Source organism: Mya arenaria, chromosome 9 (genome assembly GCF_026914265.1).
Source record: "Mya arenaria isolate MELC-2E11 chromosome 9, ASM2691426v1".
Classification (NCBI taxonomy): domain Eukaryota; kingdom Metazoa; phylum Mollusca; class Bivalvia; order Myida; family Myidae; genus Mya; species Mya arenaria.
In genome coordinates this window covers 50,936,671-50,957,706 of record NC_069130.1, presented here as the reverse complement: position 1 = coordinate 50,957,706, position 21,036 = coordinate 50,936,671, and the positions used below count along the sequence as shown (strand labels likewise).

General features: G+C 32.9%; 1 protein-coding gene across 2 annotated transcripts; it reads left to right on the top strand.

Moving 5' to 3' along the window:
• Positions 1–6,586: 6,586 nt before the first annotated feature.
• On the top strand, positions 6,587–13,621 carry LOC128202692 (alpha-amylase-like). 2 transcript variants are annotated; one of them, XM_052903750.1, is made up of 9 exons: positions 6,587–6,800; positions 8,543–8,685; positions 9,162–9,313; positions 9,623–10,263; positions 10,824–10,932; positions 11,353–11,464; positions 12,033–12,159; positions 12,458–12,661; positions 12,883–13,621. In XM_052903750.1, the coding sequence occupies exons 1-9, from the start codon at positions 6,770–6,772 to the stop codon at positions 12,918–12,920; spliced, it is 1,557 nt and encodes a 518-aa protein (XP_052759710.1). In that variant the 5' UTR covers positions 6,587–6,769; the 3' UTR covers positions 12,921–13,621. The 2 variants fall into 2 exon arrangements, with proteins under 2 accessions (XP_052759710.1, XP_052759709.1); XM_052903749.1 differs by lacking the exon at positions 6,587–6,800 and adding an exon at positions 6,846–6,986.
• The last annotated feature ends 7,415 nt before the right edge of the window (positions 13,622–21,036 follow it).

The following is a 21,036-nucleotide window of genomic DNA, read 5'->3' as shown; positions in this document are numbered from 1 at the left end:
ATTAATATCAGTATGAATTTCATCCAAAATGCATTATTTTAGTATTTTAGTTTGCGATCATTGTCGCCGTTGTATTCGTCGATGGTATCATCGTCTTCAACAAAACGACGATACTGATAATGATGACGAAATAGAAACTATATAGAAACGTTTCGCAAAAAACAAATATTTTTTGATGTAATCAAAAGTTACTATGTTATCAAATATTTCAGATCGAATTTTTATTATAAGTTTCGAATATCTGTCAGGAAATGCTTCAATGTACTGACAAGCACTTAAATTATTTTGAAAGTGATGCACTTTATTCAGTCATATTTCTTTAAGATGATGACTACTACTTCAAATTTGATAAATATATGTGTCTGTTACATGTCATTGTCATTCTAAATCTTGAACTATGCGGGCCTATCTAGTATATGAAATAACGCTTTGTGAGAGCTCAATTTTCTTAGCGTATCACATCAATTATTTGAAATCTTGATTGATAATATTACAAAGCAAAAAAAAAAATAGAATAAATTTTACTAGTAATATCTTAAAATCTATTGTAATACGCAACATAAAAGCTATTTCTAAAACTTCACCTAATGATGAGTATCGTGTTTGTTACAAAATGTATGTTACCGCACGTAAATGACATATTTGAGTAAATTGATATGAATTGACGTTAATTGACGATGCACTTACGGCAAAGTTATGGTGTCTGTTCAAACCCGAACAGAAGTAGGCAACAAAATATGTGCAGTATGATAACTGTCTTACCTCAAAGGAAAATTTGACAATATTGCATGTTTAAGCACTTTTCCTTGGCTGATAAGGCTTTTACCTTGTATCGGTTTTTGACAATTTAAAAGTTGAAGTGCCCATTATTTCGCAATATGAAGCTACCGTCTGTGCCTTTTTCATTAATTTAATAAATAAGTGTCATACTATTTAAATGATGGTAAAAGATGTTGTTGTTTTCTTTCTTAAGTTGATGAAGTCGTCAATATGCTGTATTTGGAAGCCTATCTTGATGTGAAATTACGTATATGTTAACACTGCATAGACTCTGTCATAGCAAAATAAAATTGATTTTTTTCGAATTATTAAAAAGAGGTATAGCATAAACCTCTAAAAATAACACTATCAGTGGTGCAAACTATTGTATAGTGTGTTACATTTATATCGCAATATCGAAGCTTTAATGTTATTAAACTAAACAACAACAATTGATGTTGAGATGAAACTGTCGAAAATGTGAATTACTTATGACTATGGGATATCGTCTAAAAACAAAATTCAATTCTCTAAGTGCTTTCGAAATTGAATTGTTTAAACGTTGTTTTGCGTATTCTAAGACGTGTTATCTGTATTTCTGTTATCCCAACTTATCACCACATATTGGTTCAAGTAACATAAATCGATTAATGTCCATGTCCGTACATATTTGAGAATGAATAACGTAGTTTGGGTAAGTGATTAAACCATATTGGACGTGTTTGTAGTCTGAATATATTGAAAAAAAAATCAGAAAAACGTTTGAGTCCTGCTTTATTTAATAATGTAAATGAATATGTCTTTGATGTCGAAGGTTCGATCCAAAAAAGCCCTTTCATCAATACGCCTTGATTAATCAGATTTTCTATCAAATTTGAGACGCAAAATTCGCTATTAGCAGATGAAATTATTTATAAAGGACCTTAGATATATCTAAAACAACATAAATTTTCGTATTATCATTATTCTCAAACGTTCCTTAAAATCGGATTTGGTTTTGGGTATCTTTGCGATATTTGGGCCTGATATAGTTAGAAAATATGGTTAATTGCACATTCATTTTACAATCTACTAAAATAAAACTTGCCCATTTGACAACATGGACAATACCAAGACATTATATAAATTTGACATTTCAACCTAATCGCAACAGCATAATTATAGAGTCTGTTCGTATTCACGTTAAGTCGCATTTAGATTAAAACCAGTATACTGTTTTCCTTATTTAAAATGGCTGACATAAGTATTACAAGGGATTGTCTATCACCAATAGGTGTTAGCTGATGAATAGTCAAAAATCAATAGGTTCTGAATTAAATCAGCGTGGTAGATTTAAAGACAATACATTTAAAATGGAAATAAGTACATTAAGGTAAAATAGGACTGTCTTCATCCTTTTTTCGGCTTCAGCGAAATTATAACAACTTATTTTTCAAATATCCGACCAACAAGACAAAACGATACCTTTGCTATTAGAATGCTATTTGGCTGTCTCCTAAAGCATGTTGTGAAAAGGAGTGCCTCCCACCACATTCCGAAAGGCCACCATGTTGTAGGTTTGACGCAATCGGTGCCCACAAACCTGTTTTAGAGGAATTCAATTTATACTTAAGTATAGTAATGGTTTTTCATCAAGAAAAATAAAACGTTTTAGTTTTTTTATTATATTTAAACAAAATAAAATTAATTATAAATGGCAATCTCTATCATAAAAATACAAACCAGGGTTAGACGCAGCCTTGAGTACATCAGAAAATTCCTAATTGCTAAATTAAACGGAACAGTTTCAAATATAGAGATGGAAAATAGTTTAGTTCTGTATTAAACATGTGTTTATAAATGACAACTATAACGGGTTTGATCATATCTAAAGAAGAACTTACATTTACTTTTAACACTATAATTATGGTAAGTCTTTATTTTGAAGAACAAACATAAATAGTGTCGACATCTTCATAACTTAATTCAACACCGTGTTTTTACACATTCATTGTTGCAGTACATGTCTGAGTTTATCGTGACATCATTGACGCTCATGTCGCCGTCGCGAGGGTGTTCTATCCAGTTTCTCAGAGTGTAACAGTAATTAATACATTATGATAATTTAGTTGTCCCGTGTTCAAAGAAAACAATCGAGGCATATAGAATGCATGCATATACATGTGGTGCATCAGACTCATGAGTGTTGACCTATGACCATTTTCGACAAAACACAATTGCTAAACATTAGTGTCAAAGGTAATTTTGACCAAAACCGCTAGCTCTTATGAACATAATGAACATAACCTTCAATTACCCTTAATATCTTGTCTTGAATTATATGCAGATCGAGACTAGCGATACTTGTTTATTCGCGACTGGCTTGTGAGGAAATGAGTAATGATTCGGTAAACAAAAGTTTAGATAAAGAGGTGTAATAGCTGTATTAATATTTTATAGTATTGTTTAGTCATGCTACTGTTGTTGTTTTTTCCTATCAACTTAATTTCTTTCAGAATAAAGACATAAAATATCCAAAAACTATCAAGTCCAATTGAAATACAAATTCAAGAATTCCCTAATGAAATGGTACTTGTTAAGACAATCTGCAAAGTGTAGCCATTTAAGTGACATACATGGGCCACTGGGTTGGACGATAGCATTCATTGACATAAATTGTTAAATTATTCATAAAAAAATCGCAACCATCAATTAAGAATGCCATTTGTTTTTGAAAAAATCATTTTTCCGAAACATGTTATGTTTTTGGGTGTGAATTGTATTGAGCATTTTAAAGTGCATTGCCCCAATGACCAACACTATCAGCATTGCACACTATATAGAAGTGTATTCCAATTATATCGCCATATTGAAGCTTTAGTGGTAATAAAACCAAAACCCTAACAATTGATGTTGAAATGAAATTGCCTAAAATAAAAGATGTTTATTACATTTGGGGATATCGTCTTAAAATTGTTTGTGTGTTTGCGAAATTGCATTTTTCGAATAAACGTTTGCATTTTAATGAAAGTGATGCTTGGCACACTTGTTCTATTACTACAATTTGATTCATAGTAAATTTATATTTTAGCTCATATTATTTTGGAGTTAAGAACGTAGTTTGGGAAAACAACTTACCCAATTTTGACGTGTTATTTTTCTGAATATACTGAAATGGCTCAGAATAAAGTAAGGTTTCCTTATCTAATGCGCTATCTAATGATATTCATTATTTTTCGTCATTATTTTAAGTTATTTGCTCGGGAAATCAACAGATATAAGCACATCACATGTTTTGTCAAAAATGTGAACAAAAGGTTTTTGTTTTTTTATCAAACAACGGAATATGTTGCATTGTTTTAAAAACAAAGTAAGTTCCTCCGTCCCAACACAAACCACTTACCATTAAGTTCTTGGACATCGTAATCCTCGCTATGTTGTATGCTGATAACATATATTTACAGAATGTGATCCCATGACCATAATATCACTAAAATACTTATTCATAATCTCAACTCCATTTACTGCATAAAATCAGTAGTTATTATAAACACATACATATATGTTTTAACACTTTTTAAAATCGCATCATCTCATAGAATTTGTTAATTTAATGTTTTGGTCACTATTTCATAGAACACACATTCTAAAACAATTAATATATTACGTGTGAAACTTTTTAAATTTTTAAAAAGAGAGTAAAATACTTAACGCATGACATTACATGTTTGCATTGCATTGTTGGGATAAGAGTGAGGTTTGTGCACGTAAACTGGTTTAAGCCCCAGTAAATTTACATTTTACTGACCGTTTCAAGGCGGTACCTAACAATCCTTGATGACCATACCTAGTTTTTTATATATAGTATGTATGCACTGTGCTGTTTGTGGAGTTTTGTGCTGTTCTTCCATGTTTCTTGTTTGTGATTTGTTTTTGTTTTTATGTTCTATGTCTTTGGCGTTTACCCAGTCATTACACCGGGTTAACCTTTAAACTTTTTGCTACTGAACTTGTTTCTGATTTTTTTCACATAAGAATTGATGCATTAAAATGAGTTGTGTTTAAATTAAGATGTGATTTAAATAGTTTTGTAGTACTGGGTTGTTGTATGTCACAGCTATGTAAATTACATATATGCATTCGTTTTAATATCTACGAAAAAAAGTTTGTTCATTTGACAACATGGACGCTCGGCACAAAAAAAGAGTAGTACTGGGAAAATGGTGTTCTCTGTACTGGTCTGCTCCAGGAAAGTTGCATCCCATTTATCCATGCTTTACACCGAACCCGTTAAAGAAACAAGAGGTGTCTTCGCAACTAACTGGGTTATCGAACACGGAACGTTTGTATCTCAGTCTGTTTCTTCAAGTCATCATATATCTGCATTTGTCTGGGAATTGCATTCACTTCTATATTATGTCACTTATGGCATTTTAATACAATTAAGGACGGCAGGCCAAACCATAATGCAGAAAATAGGCGCGGAGAGCCTTGATAAATGCAAATAGCAAAAACAGTTCAGGTCATTTATCGCTCTGTGTATCAATGACATGATATCAATACATAATGCATTTCACACGGGCTAGGAAAATATAACAAATATATTTGACATTTCCGCTTCAACATTTGAATACTTTGAATAAATTTAAAATGAAGGGTTGTAAAGAAGGAAAGTCAATATTTGCTTTCTATATTTACACAATTCAATGTAAATTCATCAAAAGTCAAATTCCGGACATTCACTAGAGCTGTGATTAATTAAAAAAAACTGTTCATCATGCATTTAAACATTATAAAACATTTTAGTTAAGCAAAAACGATAGAGATAGAGTTCGCACGAAACAAAAAGGATACTCTGTAACTCAGGTTAGATACCACTTGATAACTTTATTATATATTACAAAGTCAATAGCCAATTTTCACGCGAAATAATACTGATTTATAGTGTTTCAAGACTCCCAATATCATAAGAGGGAAGAAAGTTTCGTTTCTTGTATAAAATATAAAATTTGTTGAACGTTATTACTATGTATCGATGAAGCGACCATATCCGTTGTAGGAGTATACACAATGCTAAAAACGTAAAAAAAGTATTTCAATAAGAGCTAGCTGTTACAGCACGTTATTTTTAAATCAACTTAATGGTCTGAGATAGTATAACCATGCTTTAATTTATTATCATATGCTTGAAAAGTGGAAAAATACATGTAACATTTTCGAATTGGTATATTTTGCTCTCTCAGCCATCATTAATAATACAATTGGTCAATACTTAGAATAAACATGTTAAATATTCTCAATGCGAATAAAGGATAATAATTCATCGTCAAATTCAGCAATCGTATCCCATCCGTATACATCTTAAATAAGTATACGGATTTTAAAACGTTTTCACAGGACACAACATATCCGAGCAAAATGTGTCACCTATCACCGCACGGTTTTAAATCAGTGTCCTTTCGTTTGTCATGGTAGCATAATACCTAAATTCCGCCTTGTACAATCACCTTTAACCACACGGGGGTGAATCCGGTTTGTGTGAAATAAAACCACGCAATAAAGATCCGCGTTTTATGTTTTGTATGACAAACCATTTGCAATATATATTAATCAATAAAACATAACCAGAACTGCACACATTTTCCAGAAAAATGTGCACTCAATATATTCACATTGTACATACAATGTTAAGATATACTATCCATTTAATCTATTTATCAATGCGACAAAAACACTTCACTAGGTTTGTAGTAATACGCTTTGCTATAAACGTTCACAATTGTTTACAAATATAAACTTAAACCTGCATAGCGACATGCATACCATTTGTTTACAGCGGTGTGAACTTCTGGTCTTACAAAATGCAAATTGCTGACATTTCACCGTTAAGCAATTAAATACTTGTAAAAATTGTAAATGCATGAACACTTTGACATTAAGTTTTGAAATAACTGAGTATTTATTGGTAATACTTGTGATTTTCCGCTTTCTGTTTCTTCGAATGGCTAGCCCAAAACTGTGTAGGATGTAGATGAGTCCTTGCCGTCAGATGTTATATAAAGGTAAGATAATATTTAGCAGACACAGAGTCAAAAGTACGGTTCGAATTTAAGGACACACATTTTCTATTATTAGTTTGTCAGGTCCATAGTTATCAGTGTGGAATAATTCAGTGGCATAGTGGTGTAGTGGTGACATAGTAAGGGAAATCATGCTGGTGTTCACGGCAATCTTCATCTGTTTAAATGGTATGGTAGTGATTATTTTACTGTGCATTTATTCGTCACATCATAAACGTATTACTAATCACGATGGTTTGTTTTGTCATTGCTGGTATTATAACTATTCGTTAGATTTTCTTTTTGTTTCACGCCTTTGACAGTTAGATGTCATTATGTTATATCTGATTAAAAGTTTGGTAAAATTGATTTAATATTTATCATTTAAAACAATAAGTTTCATAAAATTAACATTACAGTTGTGTATATCACTTAAAGGAACTCTTCATTTTGTATCCTTGGTATTTGAGAGCATGTCATGGTTTTTATATGCATGATTTTGTATATCATATTTTATAATTTATTATAGCCCATGTTATGTTGTTAGCAATGTAATATGCTTTACCTTTGCCGCAAAAAAATATCCATCTGCTGAATACGGTAGTATACCATTATAAAAACATACGGTTAATGTCTCACGGTTATCACAGCTAGTTATATTTATTTTGTCTCTGTTTTATACTTGATAATATGAATTCAATATATATTATTCTAACTTATTGATTTCATACAGTCATAATAGCTGTTTATAAGTTAATTCTTTATCATGATAACTTATTCATACAACTAAATATATTTTTAAATTTGAATATCATTATATACACATACATTATAAAGCATCTTTTGTCAAAGTAACTTATTTACATTTTTTGTTGGCAACATTTGTTCCAAACTTTGTTGACCTTAAGTTTGTTTCCTAAAAATATGTAGACAAAAATGGCAGATATTCCAGTAATCAATGTTTTCTAATTGAAAGTCTAAACTAACTCAATGCTTTTTCGGCATAAACGAGCGCTTTTCAAATAACCAATATATAATGTTTCAGTATTGAATCAAGGATTGTGTCCAAATTGCACATGAAATAAATTATGTTCGATGAACGAGTCCCTTTAAGGTGAAAATCCAGTACATCTGAGTATAATGTACAAGTACAAGTTAGGATAATGATCTATTAATGTATTGTCTTTATGACCTAGTAGGCTACGACACGCATGTGTTATTCTTGTACAGACGGCAGAAAATTATCATTAACTCCATGTGGTATGTTGTTATATAAGACGTTAACAGTTGAAATAATAGAAATAGAAATTTGTTTTTAAAGAGTGTTTACGCAACGGTTTAACTATCTATGTCAACGATACACTTTAAACCGCAAAAGTTGTTAAATTAATAGAATGTGTTCATTGTTATTAATTTATCGTGCGACGCAAGAATTTTAGTTCATTTAAAAAACAGCAGGGCTGAAATATAAGACTATTATTCCTGTAAGACAAATTCAACTCGTTTAGCTTTAACCATATTGTTAAAACATATCCATAAAAACAATCAAAACTTTATAAGAAATATCCTTTTTGAAACAACAATATAGATATTACTAATATTAGGCATATTCCTTTTTTTTCAGATTGTTTTAACAAAAAACGATCGCATATTTTCCTTGTCGCTAATTTGAAAGAACTAATGCATTGAAACATTGGTGTCAAACGCATGATGTAAAACAGCAACTATTTGTTCTTCGTCCACAGCTTTTATGGTGTCCGGGGCATATTTGGATCCACAGTGTGCTTCGGGAAGAGATACAGTAACTCATCTGTTTGAGTGGAAATGGACCGACATCAAGGCGGAGTGTGAGATATTTCTCGGACCTTACGGCTACTGTGCTGTCCAGGTAAACAGTCACATTTGCGTCCTTAACCATTTGACACTGAATCCCATCTGTTTGACTAGACATGGACCGATGCTTCATACAAAGGAAAGAAATTAAGTAGCAAGTCGTAAAGGTAAATCTTATCTTGATTGTAAGTAGATGATGATAAGAATAGTCTAGTAGTTCAGTTGTTTGCCCCTTACCCAAGAGGTTGTGGGTTGTAGCGAAACAAGGAATGCGTAAACCTGCTCTCAAGCTGGACAAAACTACCAATTTCCGCTTTAGGAAACGGATCATAGCTTGTAGCTCTCTTCATAATGAATTTTATACTATCTTTTTTAAGCTGTCACCGGATGATGATTTAATGGAATATGTCTGTTCTGAATAACTCATTTATTCGCAAATATCAAACAATTGACATGGTGACAAAAGTAAATGTCAACTGTTCTTTTATAAAATTGTAAACATTTCAATTATTTTAGCATTCCTTTTCACAGGTGTCGCCGCCAAATGAACACGCGGTTGTTGCCAACCCAAATCGGCCGTGGTATGAGCGGTATCAGCCTGTCAGTTACAACATCATCACTCGCAGTGGCAACGAGCAACAGTTCCGGGATATGGTCACCGCCTGTAATAAAGCGGGGGTCAGGTAAGAATAGTTCACTAACAATTTAGTTGATTGGGACACTGGAGTCTTTATGCTTTAGCAAGATCATACTTAGTGTACTCAGAACGCTTTACATGTGGGTTTTTCAAAAGATGATTTCTGTACATTTTATGGAATTGGTCCACAATGCCTTTATTGAGGCTTATAAGATGTATTATATCTAATTGTCAATACCGATTAATGATGTACCATAAGAAATAAATACACACTAATGAACGTAATGATCTGTCATACCCTTACCATAGGTTATAAAATGGGCCTAAATACAACACATAAACTTAATGTCTTCAGAATATACGTGGACGCAGTTATAAACCACATGACTGGGAGTTATACCGGTCATGGAACTGGGGGATCTAGCTTTGACGGCAATGCGTGTCGATTTCCCGGAGTTCCCTATGGCCCAAATGACTGTAACGGACATGATAACTGCCATACCAGAGACATCAGCATCCACAACTACGGAAATTCAGATGAGGTCCGAAACTGCCGTCTGCTTGGCTTGGCTGATCTACGTCTCGGCTCCGACTATGCTCGCGGAAAAATTGCAGATTATATGAATAAGCTGATTGGTTTTGGAGTTGCCGGTTTTAGGGTGGATGCGGCCAAGCACATGTGGCCTGGAGATTTGGAAAACATTTTTGGACGGCTGCAAAATCTAAGAAGCGATGTCTTCGGATCTGGCAAGAAACCGTTCATTTACCAAGAAGTGATTGATATGGGTGGCGAACCAATTACAATGAAAGAATATTTTGGCACTGGACGAGTAACGAATTTCAAGTACGGCGTTGAGTTGGCTAATATTTTCCTTCGCCACTCCAACCAGGCTAAATGGCTAAGCAACATTGGTGAAGGCTGGTCAATGCCACCTACAAACAACGTTGTTGTGTTTCTCAGTAACCATGACAACCAAAGAGGTCACGGTGGAGGAGGTAATGAAGGCGAAGTCGTTATTTAATGAAAATTATATGTTCAAATTCCTTAATCTATAACCAGTTAAATTCGTCACATCCATATGCGACAGTAAATTACTATTTTATTAAAAATATTATTGCAAAATTGACGTGAATTTCTGGGTTTGAGCGAGCCTTTAATTTTAATCTTACGACGACCCATGTACATCTACGCGCCATTTCAGAATAATATAGAAATAGATAATGATTCTGAATAAAAAATATTACAAGTTAGAAGAGCAGTGTCAGAACAATGAACACATTTAAAAAATTTAATGCGAAATAAAGTCAGAATTGGACAATTAAATTTAAATATTCGGTATGCAAGAAAAATATATGTTCATATATTTGTGGGGCGGATGACAAAAATCCGACTCCTTGGCACGCTGTGTGACCGGTCACTTTGTAAGCCTCGTTACCGGCCTTCGCACGTTGCAGAGGATCGACGTTTTCGATCCGCCCGAATAATGTGAAAGATAGGTGTATACTCGTCTTGACAATAATTACAAAATGTTTGTACAATCTCTCTTCTCGATCAGGGGTTCCGATCACGTTCAGAGATCCAAAGCAGTTAAAGATAGCAACGGCATTCATGCTGGCTCATCCGTATGGCTATCCAAGGGTCATGAGCAGCTACGATTGGACACCGTAAGTTGCGAAATTATATCATTCACTAAAAATGCATTAGAAACCCAATGAAAGCAAACTATTAAAGAAAAATAATATCATTGGGATAATGTGTGTAGTTCAATAAGCATCGAGTAGTCTAGTATGCAGATGCAAGTATGAATTAAAATGTCGTGTTCACTTACAGTGAGTCATTTTTCACAAGGTGTGGGCTTACAGCGGTATGAACATCATTGTTATTTAAATTTTTCTTTTCATAATTCAAATCCGACTTGACTCTTTGTTTACATTGTAATAAGTTCACGTTGATTGGACATTAGCAAAAAACATTTATATTAAGTAAAATGTGAATCATTGTTGACAATTAGTGACAATTATGCAAATCATAAGAGAAATCATTGACTTTTGCATCTAGAATATTACTAACGATTACTTTCCTAGAAATTGGCAGAATGGCGATGATCATAACAACTGGCAGGGACCCCCTCACAACGGTGACATGAGTATCAAGAATGTCACAATCAACTCAGACATGTCATGCATTAATGGATGGGTAAAAACGTGTTGTTGTTTTGAGATAATAATGTTTGAAAAAGTTTAAACTATTAATGTTTGTAATTAAAAATAATTATGTATCATAATTATACTATGAACAGAATCGAAGTTATTTTTGAGGGATAATAAATGCATTTGATTGCATACCTGTAAGAACTTCGCTTAAATATTGCATGCTATAACAATAAACTTTTACACTTCGACATAATCTCTGTATAACAAACTAATTTTATAGTATCACATTGTAGCGTAGTGCGCAAGCACACTTTTATATTCCCTATATATCCAGTCAATTTAAATAAAGGATAATACAGTAGCAATATATTAACCTAAATTAAGTTTTGAAACCACTTATAATCAGTTATCAGAAACTAACAGCAGAGTTATGCCCTAACACATTTTGCAAGTTTAATGTGTGTAAAATGTTCATTCATGAAAAAAACATATGCTGCATTTAACTCTATCTTAAAACACTTTAAATGGTACATTATGAATGAGTATAATTAAACTAAAAATAACTATAGTTCTATGAATTATTCCTGTATCTATATGTTTGTGTTAAACAGATTTGTGAACACCGATGGCGTCAAACGTACAACATGGTGGCCTTTCGAAATGTGGTGGGAGGCACTCCTCTACAAAACTGGCATGCTTTTGGGGACTACCAAATAGCATTCTCACGAGGAAACAAAGGTATCTTGGTTACTGGTCTCTTGTTATTCGGATAACTGAGAACACATATAGTAATACGAAATTGATTTATACAACACATTCCGCTGAAACCTGTAAAGGGTGCAAGTACACACACATTTTGCCACAACTCTGTTATATTTTGAAAGTTATTTTCTGATTATTGTTTCACTTATGTTTTCAAAAAAACTGCTTTCTCTTTTAGAACACTGTTTTGGAATTATTGGTAAGCTTAATAAATGTCTTACAAATGACAATGTGTTGAGGTACTTGTACTCATGCCAACCCGTTTCTTCTTAAGGGTTCATTGCCATTGTTGGTGATGGAAGCCACCTGAATGCAAACGCTCAGACAGGACTACCATCTGGAACCTACTGTGACGTCATTTCTGGAAATTACGAAAACGGCGCGTGTACCGGAAACAAAATCCACGTAGACGGAAACGGAGATACACATTTGAAAATTGACGGAAACTCGGATGACCCCGTTATTGCTATTCATATTGGTATGTTCAACATACATCTATTATCCGTCAGTTTTAATAATTTAGCATTATGGTTAATTTGTTAATTTTTAGTTGCGACTTCAAGTTGAGTTATTTTTAATTTTATTTTAACAGTGTACCATTCTTAGTCCCTACAATCACCACAAAAAAAGTCAACCATAAGAATAATTGCCGTTTTGAGAACAGATTGCAACGATCAAATTGTTATTTTAACATTCCAGGAGCTAAAGTTGGCAGCCCGAAGAAAGTAACAACATAAAGAACATGGACCCCATTCTCTGAAAATACTAATTTCATTCTGCCCTTCGGTTTGAAAAAAAACCCCAGCCCTTTAAATGCTCCAGAGCAGACGGCGGCATCGACACGCAATCTACTGACGATCTACTCCTATATCGACAGCGAAAAGTATTTGCTATCGATCTCTTTAAAACTGACGCGGTAGAATAAAACAAAAGGGGGGCTTTATAATCTTTCCGACAACTTAATTTACATCGCATTTTTTCAAGGTTTAGAAAAAACCAATGCATACACCCTGTGGCTACAAAACAGGATTGTGTTTATCCGAGAGCTAAAAATCACACATTACTTCCCTTTAAAAGATATACGCCATAACGATCATGGCTTGCTAGTGACAAAAACAATGTCAGACCGATTTACATTTACCATGTTTGTGAGTTTAAACTGGAACAGTACGGGAACTTATTTAGCGGAACTATCAAATGCATATTTACATCATGCAATAGAATATAATTATTGTGAAATTCTCTTTTACGTTTATTTAAATGGTAGAATTTGCGGAGAAACGTTTAGGCGTGCATATTTTGACTGTAGTAAATCATGCTAATTTAAACAGATACAAATAAATCGGAACCTATTATTTGTTATGCTACACAAATAATGAACATGACCAGAACCGCGCGACTTATTGCACACGGCACTGTTCTAGCATCAAAATCTGCGAAATCACAGGTACTCTCAAGAAACCATTCTTCAATCAATTCTAATAAAATCATCTTAAGGAAATGTCTATGAAAGCAATGTGAACATGAAAAATGAAAACTGTTTTTTTTCTTTAAAGGGACTTTACACCAGTTGGGCAATGAATCGGCAAATACAGTGTTTCCTAAAAAAACCTATAACTGTCAGAACGAGCTAGTTTGTGGCAAATACTATATCAGTTGACATAATTTAAAGAATACACGCCACTATCATGTCGCTTCAAACGATGTCTCGGCTGAGTTCTCCGAGTAAAATAGGGTGGGATGATTTCCCCCTTTAAATGTAGAGGATTTTTTTTCAACACCTAGCCAGTCACGTGATCGTTCCACGCATTTACCTCTCGATAAATGGTTTCAGCCGACTCGCTGTCATCTTCGGCAATTTTAATCTCGTAAAACGTTTCCATTGATAAATTCCATCACCGATGTTCATCGGTCGAAATATGTGCTTTTAATCTTTCGCAGCAGTTTTCCGCTTCCTTGCACTGTCCGTCATTCGGAGAAGCGATGAAGAATGTATATAAAGCATGTGCAAGTTACGTGTTAAGTTTCGACAAGTTTACGGACGATATGTTTTAACTTATTGGAACCTACTGGGGAGACAACCCCAATATTTTTCGAATTAATAGAAGTGAACAGATGTGACGTTAGCGATTAATATCAACAGTAAGTAGGATTCATTTCGTTGTACTCAACGATCTCAATCTGATATTAGTTTTTGACAATCTTCTTTTTCTTGCAATGGCGGCATCTGTTGTCTTCTTCCTCTTCAATACATGAAAAATCAACATAAAAAACGCTTAAAGAAAATCATCACAAAATTATCAAACTATATGTATTGGTCAATGGTTGGTTACTACCTTGATACGCTTAGTGAAGAACTCGCTACGATATTTATCGTAAATGTGCGGTTGCTATAGTACATGAACGGTTCGTTGGTACCGGCTACCGGGCCTTTAACCGGTTTTTACCATAATTCTGTCGATTCATGATCAAGTAAAAGGTATTTGTGGACAGTAAATACAACATATGGAAAATTTCTATGACATGTCCATGCGAAACATATAGAAAATGACACTTTACTTAAATGTGCTAATATTGCAACAGTATGCTGGCATTGTACAATGTTCGAATTGACTTTTTAAAGAAATCAGTTGTTTGGGAAATGATATAAGGGAAATAGTTCTCTATTTGTGCAATATCTTCATTTCGACCGCAAAACAAGTAATTACGTAATCACGTTCTAACACAGTTCACATATATACCTGCATGTTCGCATTTTCTTGCAATAGTTCTTCATTGATTAAACTCTGAACATTCGTGTAAGTTTAAAAACAGATCTGTGTTTTACCAATGTTACAGAATGCCATGCGTGTTTAAAACAGCGTATATTGTCAATTTAATTAAATCGCTTAGATGAAAATGATAATAAGCATATGTCTAGCGTTTTGCTTAAAAGTAACTTGTTAAAGTTTTTTGAGGAGACAACTTAAATAAACTGTGTTTCGGTGTACATTCTTTGTTAGAAAAGAGTACAATTTAAATCTCATTTATTAAAAGGAAGAAGAAAAAGGTCGAGCATGCTTTTCGTAGTAAATAAGATTTTATAAACTATGTACTGACTTAGTTTAAAATATATTTTAGGAACCTGGAGAACAAATGATGGCGCAATATCTGTTTAAGCCATTATTCCTCACGATAAAGAACAGTTAACTTACTGAGGTCCGATATGAAATGTAGCTAATACTAATATTGTATAATGATGTTTATTACTTTACTCCTTTTAAAACTATTTCACTCACACATGTCAACGGGCGTACGAGGATTAGGAGGATTAGAAACAATGGCTTATAGAAGTAGGCCAGGGGAGAGGTAAACAGTTCCTCGAGATGTTCAGGTTTTGGTGATAAATTGTTTCAATTATTTACGGATGATTAAATCAAATATAGCACTGAACTTCCATTAATATTCGTTTCCAAGCATTTCATTTGACAGCCCACATATTTCATATACCCCATTAAGAAAGAAGAGGAATTGGAGACGTATTGTTTCCGTTTTTTACGCACAAAGTTCATGAGATGTGAGCCAAACAAATAATCAAACACACTGAGCTTTTTTAAAAATCTGGCCACAGTATATTTAATAAAGCTTAAAAAAACACGCTTTAAAATATTTTGTAGCAAACAATTCATTTACTTACATCAACAGGCATATATTCAATTATGTCTAAAACAGTTATTTTGAAATTTACAACAAATATGTCTTAATATTTTACTTACAAGTAAGGTAAAGTGTCAAATCATAACAATAGTAGATATAAAACACAAAAAGAAGGAACAGATAATTTAAACGCCTTCAAATTTTCAAATCCTCATTTTTTTATAATTAGGACTGGAGAGGTTTCTATTGAATCATATTAAAAACATTTAGTATTCGGGACTGTTCATTTGAAATTTCCATGACTTTACAAATAAAACTCATTTCCTGAAATGTTCTGCCTATTGAAACCAATTAAATGTTGTATTGAAAACGATTTGATCTTAATTTAAACAGTAATTATTTCCAGAAATGGCGCGTTTTTCTAACGAAATGATAACATTTAATGACTCTAGGAAACTCTGTTTAATTAACGTTGGAAAAAAAGCATTGGAAAATCGATGTTACAAATACCAAAGTAACTTAAACGCAATCCAAGGTTTGGTTTTTAAAAAAAAAACTTTCTACAGAAGGAATGGTATTCCTATACGTTAGTTACATCTAATGTTACTGCACTATTATTATATTGTAGTAACAGCGACGGTAACCTTCATCCCAATGACCTTAATTATATCCTAATGCTGGTTTTCACTTAAGCTTCCTATATACCAAGTTAATCCTTGATAAGCATACCTAGTTTTTAATATATAGTATGTATGCATTGTGCTGTTTGTGAAGTATTGTGCTGTTTTTCCATGTTTTTGTTTGTTTTTATGTTCTGTCTTTGGCGTTTACCCAGTGCAATTAAAACTGATTATGTTTAAACTTTTTGCTACTTAGCGTGTTTCTGTAACTTTTCGCATAAAGATTATTAATATATTTAATAGCGGTAACTTTGAATTTCAACCCGGCGAGCTCTGAAACACTCAGCCTATTTAAACGCAGCAACCTACATTAAGATAATAATTTTCTTCACTACCAATTAATTCTAACTATTCATCAATACTTTCTACGGTTATTGAGCGGAAACCACAAAGCAAACGACTAACAATACAAGTGTAATAGGTAAATCATAATTTGTTTATGGAATAAATCTTTAGCAGGTCAGTGAAATAAAGGATATGCAGGATACTGAGAAGAAATATAAATTGCTTAACTTCTCTTAACTTGTTGACCGCGAACAAACAAAAACAGACAAAAATGGTACAAACACGCAACCGTCATCCTCATAGCTATGTATGCGACACGTGCCCTGTGGTTATTTTTGCTATTTAGTCTTGCAGATATTATCAATTCTTAATATGTTCAATAAGGTTAGTAAAACATAAAAATTAATCACCTAAAGTGATGCACTCAACCTATTTAAGTTTTTTTTTTTCAATATTATAGTCCAAACGGGTACAACTCACTGTTTAAACCGGACCATACATGTAATTGGTTGTGACAAACAAATGAGAGACATATTTTTGTTCTTACCACGTTATTTTAAAACAAGGTAGTAGTCAGCATTAAATTTTATTGGAATATCTGGCATAAATATAAGGTTAATTGACACGATTCTACTTATCGATAGAATCTGAGACTAAATAGTTTTTTGATGCCAACTAACCAATGGTAAATGGACCGTGGAAGCGGTTTTCCATTATTGTGGATAAGAATGCTTTTTGATGGGCACTTCTTAAGAATATTTTACTGTATTGGAGGCATTAGGTGAATATTATGATACATTGGGACTGTAAAATGTGTATGACAATTTTAGTGAGATTTTGAGTTCTGGCATTTAGTGGTTTTGCTTTATCGCCGATTGGCAGGGCGACGCAAAAATAAGTGGCGGGCCCAAGATGCCCCAAGTAGGATCAATATAACAATATTATGCAAATCGAAGTGCAGATAAAACCAAAAGGAAATATTCAAATTACCTTCTTTTGAAAAGATATATACCACATTGCTAACTGTTTGTAAAAATATTTATTTTTTAAAGTAATATAGGTAAATAAAATTACTTTATATATCTGCATCATGGCTGTTTGTTAAACTTCTTCATTGAAGTAGTATAAGCCCATATTATGGTGTCTACATAGTTTAACCGTACTGTACACATGGTTTTAATTTAGCAAAAAATGATACCGGAAAAGGGAATCAATTAAATATTAAAACCTACTGCTTTTTTTTCTGAATGGTGTGTCCCCCCTCAATTTACAAGACGGAAACAACAACCCTTAATGTTATTCAAATACAAAATATCTCTGAGGTGATGCAACATTACTTGCTATTTCTAGTGACTGAATATAAAACAAAACAATGTTTTGCTGCATTTATTTAGAACAACAATAGCGTGATTAATTTGAAGTATTTGTTGTTTTTTCAAAAAGTCACGTAAATTTGTAAATTAAGGTGTTTTTGTGTATACTTGATAATATTTAATCATAGGCATTGTATTTTTTGTATTGCAGACTAAAATGCGTGAAGAAAACTTCACAACATACACAGTTCGGTGAGACTGTACTCGCCGCTCAAACAAACAAATCTAAAGTGCACTCACAACTAAATATGGTGTATGTTATTTATGATAAAAAAGAAGGTTTAGATACTTAGAACATAGTAATGCGTAATTTATTTACGGTGAACAAAAGCTATTATTTCTTTAAAGTATACTATATACAAATCTCAATTAAAGAGATTAATGAGTTATTTCAGCTTAATCAAGTTAATATGACGATTGCTTCTGTCAGCTTAAGCTGCATTCTCACGGATTGAACGTTTTGACAATTTTTTTTTATTTTTTGTCTTGGAACGAGCCATTTTTTTCGAAAATCCATGAAAACTTGTTATATAAGACTGTTGACAAAAACTGAGATCACAGCGTTTTATACTTATGTTCAAAAATTGATGTTTTATGCATTTTTTTTTAAACCGTTCAAAACGGTTTAAGCCCTAAAACATTAATTTTCGAACGGAAATATGAAGATCTACGATCTGTTGTTTTTTGTCAGCAGTCTTATATCATTGGTTTGCAGATATTTACGCAAAAATTTGCTCTTTCCAAGACAAAAATTAAAAAAGTTGTAAAAATAGTTTATCTGTGAGAGTGAAGTCTTAACATACCATTCAATTCGCATTATTTGCTTTTACATACTTCCAGGCTTCGGAGGTAAAGTCTATGATGATCGGTTCGCAATCGATGTCGTAAGTGAAGTCCGAAATTAAGGCTACCATTAAGGCCAAGAAACACCATGGCAGTCTGTTACAAACAAACTAGCCACGATGTCATTTATTTGCAGGATTTTACGGTGCTTTCAAAATGTCTATTACTATAGTTGTATAGATACATAAATTAAATGATGACGTTAGTTTAAATATTTTGTAATAGCAGTAATAAATATTTTTCACATACCTTTAAAAAAAACAAGTTATGTCGGTGTCTGTAATAAATGAAGATATATATGCAATTAATATATTAACAAATGAACGAAAACGAAAACAGGGTGTTATGGAAAATTAAATGGCGAGCGTATGACACAACATTTCAGTTAACGCTTCCAAATCAAAGTTATACAAACAATAACGTACCTTTTGAGACATCAATATTTAATAAATATTACAAATATTGCTCAAATTTCGCCTATATGCGTTTGTTAAAGAAAATTAAGTGTAAATGTATTTTTGCTTGAACCCGTTTGTTTGTAGTAAAATTAATCTGCGTATAAATATGTGATTTTTGTGGTTTTCATAGATTCAAAATTTGCAAATATTCAAATCGTCCCGCATAGATATGACGAAATAGCAGTTTATTTCTTTAATGCAGCGTAAACAATTGGAGTGCCATTTGAAGCGAGAAATGATTTATTTGGACTTTAAAATTTACCACTAGACACTATTTCCTTGGTGCTACAGATGACTGTCATAAAGACGTGAGGCAATTGCGTGTTGATAATATAAAAGTAGTTCCATACGGGTACTTTTTTGTATTTTCCCGCGAGCAAGATAAGGATTCCCAGCATTGCAAAATATTTGGATCTGCCTGTCTGCGGGGGGAGGATGAACTCTCTCTCATATGTGGTACAAACGTACACATCTGTAAAACATCTCTCATATTTTCTCTCTCTCTCTCTCTCTGTCTGTTTCTCTCCCTCTTTCTCTCTCTCTTTCTCTCTCTTAAATTCAACCTATTGACAACAGCTTTCAACTTTCAAATATGCTGTGGCAATATAGCAGTTGGCATTATACAACGACGGTGTTCTGAGAGTTCGGCAATACAATTTCTCTTGGCAAAGCTGACTTGGCAAATCACTCCTAATTCGTCTATCTCGAGACTCTGTTCTTTAAGCACCCTGTATGAACTGCATTTTACTGGAAATCTTTTACATGAAATTGAGAAATAATTCATAAATATTGCTCATCAAAGTGTATTGACAAGAGAAACGATAATAAAAATGTACTTTATGTCAATTACTTTAAAGCATTTCGAATTTGATGCAGATAAACTGGCTAAGAAACAGAATTTATTCGATATATTAGTAGATCAAAATCGGATTTGGAAATATACACCTACTTTGCCGTTCTATGAAATGTTGTTATCTAAACAACAGGCTGAAATAAATATATCAACTTACTTCTGATGAGGCTACAAGTTGCTTTCATTATATGTTTATGCTGAAAATGCATTTGTTCCATCATAGCAAAGAAGTATTATTTTTTTCTCGTATATCGTTAATTTACGCCCCAAATGTATTTGTATTAAGTGCAAAAATATGAAATTAGTTTATATCATTTTACGAGCGTAAGTTACAATGCGTGTGGTAAGAAACATATGATGCTTGAAGATAAGTAGCAGCCTTACAAAACATCTTTGAAGATGCAATAATAATAACATACATAATGCATACTTATTATTGCACTGACATGTTGCACATTATTAACTGAGAAAATAAAATAAAATATGACTGATATGATATTGATTGCTTTCGCAAATCTAGTGTTGATAAACATATTTTTTCTAATGTCGAAGGAAGGATAAACTCATTTACAATTAATGCTCTAACACTTGAATAAGGTAAAATATACCAATATACGAGCATTAGGTTATAATGCACGGTATTGGAAATATATGAGGCTTGTATCTTTTAACATAAATAGTAACACCATAAAATGTCTTTGAGGCTGCACTACAAATTACATACC